General features: G+C 32.6%; 1 protein-coding gene across 1 annotated transcript; it reads left to right on the forward strand.

Annotated features, from left to right (window-relative positions):
• Positions 1 to 570: 570 nt before the first annotated feature.
• On the forward strand, positions 571 to 5,069 carry LOC132631201 (transcription elongation factor 1 homolog). Its single transcript, XM_060346796.1, has 6 exons — positions 571 to 693; positions 794 to 824; positions 3,185 to 3,308; positions 3,913 to 3,983; positions 4,438 to 4,459; positions 4,679 to 5,069. Exons 3-6 carry the CDS (start codon positions 3,196 to 3,198, stop codon positions 4,749 to 4,751), a joined length of 279 nt encoding a protein of 92 aa, XP_060202779.1. The 5' UTR covers positions 571 to 693; positions 794 to 824; positions 3,185 to 3,195; the 3' UTR covers positions 4,752 to 5,069.

Genomic DNA, 5,069 nt, shown 5'->3' on the forward strand with positions numbered 1-5,069 from the left:
TAAACACTCCATAACCCCATGCATTCTCTTAGTGAGAACCTTAGAAACTATTTTATAGAGCACAGTACAACATGAAACATGCCTAAACTCTTTCATAGAAGGACATATATATAATTAAATATGTCATTTCATTCTTTTACTGCTAAGGATTTCAAAAATTGAATTAATAATCAACAGAAGTTCTGATATAAATGTACTGAGCTGACTCTTAGCGGACGATCTACTGCTCCCTCTTAATAACTTCCAGCATTAATAATTATTTTTATAGCGGTTAATTTCAATTTAAATTCTGAATCTAGTCTTTCGTCTGCTCTTTCGTTCTATTATTGTTGCTTACGTTGCCACACAATTTGATGATAGCTAAACTATCTCTCGTCCACAATATATCTAATATCATCTTAAGTGACGAATAACAAGAATTAAAACAAACAACCATGTGTTATTTGCAAAATATCTTTTTTCCTTTTATTTTCTTTCGCAATTAAGATTGAGAGAAACTAGAACCAATTATCATGTTTCAATTATTACTCTTCCTTATACCATTTATACTCTCCCACTAATTTTTGTGATGCACTTTCTTTCGACAAAAAAGAAAAAATAAAGAAAATGAGAAGGTATAAATAAATTCTGTTTGTGGTACAAAATGCCATAAAATTGATATCTGTCTTTTTGCTTCTTTAGAGGTCAACAGTGGTAATTCCCCTTTTCTCTGCAACCCCTTTTTATTAAATTTTTATTTCAATCCTCCATATGATTTTATTTTTTATTAAAGATTCAATTTTTTGTCTTGCAGATTAAAAAAAGAAAGGCGATTTTGATCTCAGGTATCTTTCTCTTACGATTTTTAAATTTTCTCTATGTTCTTGATTTGCATATATGTGTATAGAAAATCTGGATCTGTTGATTGATAGGTTTGATTAACCTTTTGATAATATTATAAAGTACCCTTTTATCTGTAATAAATATTTTCTTTGAAAAAACTGTTGATTGATATGCTTGATTAACCTTATGATGTTATTAAAAAGTACCCTTTTAACTGCAGTAAATCTTTTCTTTGAAAATCTGTTGTTTGATATGCTTGATTAACCTTTTTATGTTGTTAAATGGTACCCTTTTATCTGTAATAAATCTTTTCTTTGAAAATCTGTTGTTTGATTAACCTTTTTATGTTATTAAATGGTACCCTTTTATCTGTAATAAATCTTTTCTTTGAAAATCTGTTTATTGATATGTTTGATTAACCTTTTGATGTTATTAAAAAGTACCCTTTTATCTGTAATAAATATTTTCTTTGAAAATCTGTTGGTTGATATGTTTGGATTAACCTTATGATAATATTAAAAAGTACCCTTTTATCTGTAATAAATCTTTTCTTGGAAAAACTGTTGATTGCTATGTTTGATTAACCTTTTCATGCTATTAAAAAGTACCTTATTATCTGTAATGAATCTTTTCTTTGATAATTGATTAACCTTTTGATGCTATTAAAAAGTATCCTTTATCTGTAATAAGCACTAGTAAATCCTTTCTTGGAAAAACTGTTGATTTATTTTGTTTTATGAAGCTCTGATGACCGATTTTCAGCTGTAAATTGCTCGGAAAAGACATCTTGGTGTTGCAGAAAAATCTTTTACTTGTTGGGTGCTTTGAAATCTTGTCATTTAAGCTTATTGTTGCATTTAGTTTTCCTAAAAATCAATTTTTTTTCCTTCTCTGCAGATGCTTGTAGTTTTATGTGGCAGTTTGGTTTCGAAAAGCTTACTTTTTTTGTACTTAATTAAAGGATTTCGAAAGGATGGGTGCATCATTACCTTTAAGATAGACGTTTAGTTTTTTCTTGTTCTTTTTTCCTGAAACTGGTAACTTTAAAGATAGACGTTTGGTTTGATTATATAAATTTTATGTAAAAACAAGTTGACGAGCAAGCAAACGAGCATTCATTTTACGATTCTCGTCGTCGAGTTTTCATATAAATAATAGCATCATTATTTTCATATTTAAATATCTTATGTTCTATGCATAGCAAATTAAACAACCATTCGTCATCATTCATCCTATTACACAAATCATTTTTATGTACTTCATTGATGAGAATGTTGTTTCGACGCTTGTGGTAACAACATGGAAAATTAAAGTCAATTTCATAAGTAAATAAGTAAATGACCAATTCTGATCCAATTTTATCCCTACTATTATTTTAGCAAGATCCTTAATCCCCTTCAACTTGAGAAACTTGCTATAACATTTTTTAGCATGCAAAACGAACTATCAAGTTGGAAACCAAGAGCTTTACGCTTTGACCTTCCAAAAAACAATTAAGAAAAAGAAAAAGGGAAGTGATTGATAAAAGAAATTGGGGAAGAAGTGTGACCTTTGTCCTTAAAGCGTTCACGATTTGCTTTCATTGAAAAATCATCTCGAGAGTCAAGGGAGGACTCATTGAAGACCAATAGAGAAAGGGTGTTTGAGAATGAGTATTTGTTTCTTTTTGGGAATTTTGTAACTTAAAATAATAACTGAAACAGAAAACGGTAACCAAGAAAGAAAAGGAAAAAACAAAAGAAACAGAAACGTGTGACTACTTAAGAAAAGGGTAACTTTCAGTATAAAAGTAAAGAGGGCAACTGGGAATCGAACCCCTGACCTAGAAAAGTAATGGTGCACTTAGCACTGCTTCACCAAAGTGTTCTTTTGTGCTTGGGTTCACACATGTAAACTACCAGTATACTAAGAAAAATAGTTGGGCTAAAGATGCTTTAGAGGGGGAGAATGGGTTCACGTGAACCCACCACCCCTCCATGTGAATCCACCCCCTGATGCACACAAGGTTTCAAAAGAGGGTCCAACAATTTGAGGTTCTTATTGCACTTTTCGTGAATGTCCTTGCTGTAGGGTTTTTGATAAGCTGAATGTTCTTCAAGGTCTCATGTACTTAAAATCACTCGGGATATATAACTAATTCCTTGCAAACTTTGGCACTACTACCGTATCAGTCTAGGCATTGATTTGTTATCTTGGTGTAATGAATTATAATATCTTAAAAGATCATGGTTTTCATCGGTCAAAATGGAATTAATTAACATTGGTTATAGAACAGCTAAGTACTCAGACTTCCTATTAATAATTATCTTTTTATGTACTATTGTTCTTGCAGCTGACTTGTGTTTTTTCTTGCACTTTACAGTAATTTGAGCTATGGGGAAGAGGAAGTCAAAGTCAAAGCCACCTCCAAAGAAGAGGATGGACAAACTTGATACTGTTTTCAGCTGTCCTTTCTGTAGCCATGGCACCAGCGTGGAATGTCGCATGTAAGTTAATTATATTACATTTTCATGTCCAAGTTGTTTTTCTTCATAGGCATTGGATAGATTGAGCTTTTCCCTCTCCGCCTGCTACCCACTTTCTACATTGTCAGATGATAACTTTTAAAACAGTCCTTTAGGAAGTTCCTGCTGAATTATATTGGGCTTTTTTGATTTTTGGCCCGTCGGCCAAAATTAATTACGGACACTAACCAAAAAATACATAACCTATACACTGATTATGTATATTTATTTATATTGTATGTATATTTATATTGAATATACAAAACATGTACATTTACCGGCTATTATGCTTTAGAACGGTCCAAAAATGTAATTATCCCATTTATATCATCCCCCTCCCCCTTCTTCCACCAGCCAAAAAATCAATAAATAGAAGGACTGGAATACGTTTTGTCAGCCAGCTTTATACATGCCATACGCTATTTTTTACATGGAAGTGTTCAGTTGCATCCATCGGTGTGTTTAGAAAATTTTAACTTATCATGAAAAAACATGGATTGCTTCTCATTCTTGGTCCGCAATTAATTTAACATGTAATTGCTTTTGGCTCAATCTTATTGACAATTTTGTCTTTCCTGGTAATCAGTGATATGAAAAACTTGATTGGCGAGGCAAATTGCAGGATCTGCCAAGAGAGCTTCAGCACCACTGTCACAGGTATATCTATACTTTTGGTTTCTTTTGTATCTATTATTTTTTCTTCGCTTATGTTTAGTTATGACATTTGATTAGATGATTAAAATATATTGCATAACTTTTGACCTACTATGAAAAAGTTGTCAGATGAAATGGGACTAACTTAGAAGACTGATCTTTATCGATGTGTTCAATGAAGAGTATTTTCTAGTTTACATAACAGAATGTGATTCGAAAGAATCTGCCCTCTGTCTGATAAGACTGCATTGCATCCGCTTGTGCCGAGTTTGTGTTGGCAAAAGATTCTGTCCTTGGCCTGCATTTGTCTTGCTTTTAATATCTCATTTAAGACCTGCTCGGAAAGTATAACTTCCTAACATATTGAGCATTCAATTGATGTTTTAAATTTCCGTGTGGATTGTATTGGGTTGGCTGACATTTTTTTATTTTTTTTTTGGTGTTTTTCTCGTTGCAGCACTAACAGAGCCCATTGATATGTAAGTGCACCTAACCTTGCCGTTGATTTCTTCAGTGGTGGATATAGTAAAATAGCAGTGTGTGTGGTAGCCCCCTCTACTGATATATATATAGTTGAACAATTTTACGAAGTATATATATTTTTATACCAAATTCGGATACATTTACTGTAAATCTAAATCCGCATCTTGTATCTTTCCTCTTTGCTTACCTCATGTCTCTTTGTTGGTAACTTACAGATACAGTGAATGGATCGACGAGTGTGAACGAGTCAACAACTACGAAGAGGAAGATGTTTCTTATAGATCCTAATGAACTACTTAAGGACTGTGCAGATGGTTTGAGTAGCCAGAAATGTTTTAAAAGCTGCCTTAAGCTTTGTCTTCAGTTTTGGCAATAATTCCGCTGTCTCACTGTCTCAGAAGAACCTAAACTTGTCAAGTCCTCGTGGAGTCCCATAAATAGCTCCATTTAAGAGGCTTTTTGAGTTCAAATAGTTTGAAATAGATGCAGAACCTATCTTGTTTATATTCTGCTTCTGCAAGTATAGCCGTTTCTATGAAAATGGCTTAACGACGTATTTACCTAATGTCAAGTAGATTCATTTCTGCCTAAGTAAATGTTGCATTA

The sequence above is a fragment of the Lycium barbarum genome, chromosome 1 (assembly GCF_019175385.1).
Source record: "Lycium barbarum isolate Lr01 chromosome 1, ASM1917538v2, whole genome shotgun sequence".
Taxonomy (NCBI): Eukaryota; Viridiplantae; Streptophyta; class Magnoliopsida; order Solanales; family Solanaceae; genus Lycium; species Lycium barbarum.

Bases quoted from the DNA above. Each gene is read 5' to 3' on its own strand.
- LOC132631201 (XM_060346796.1), top strand. From the start codon at position 3,196: ATGGGGAAGAGGAAGTCAAAGTCAAAGCCACCTCCAAAGAAGAGGATG. The intron at 3,984-4,437 runs GTATATCTATAC...TTCTCGTTGCAG, and splicing joins CTTCAGCACCACTGTCACAG to CACTAACAGAGCCCATTGAT. The intron at 4,460-4,678 runs GTAAGTGCACCT...GGTAACTTACAG, and splicing joins CTAACAGAGCCCATTGATAT to ATACAGTGAATGGATCGACG.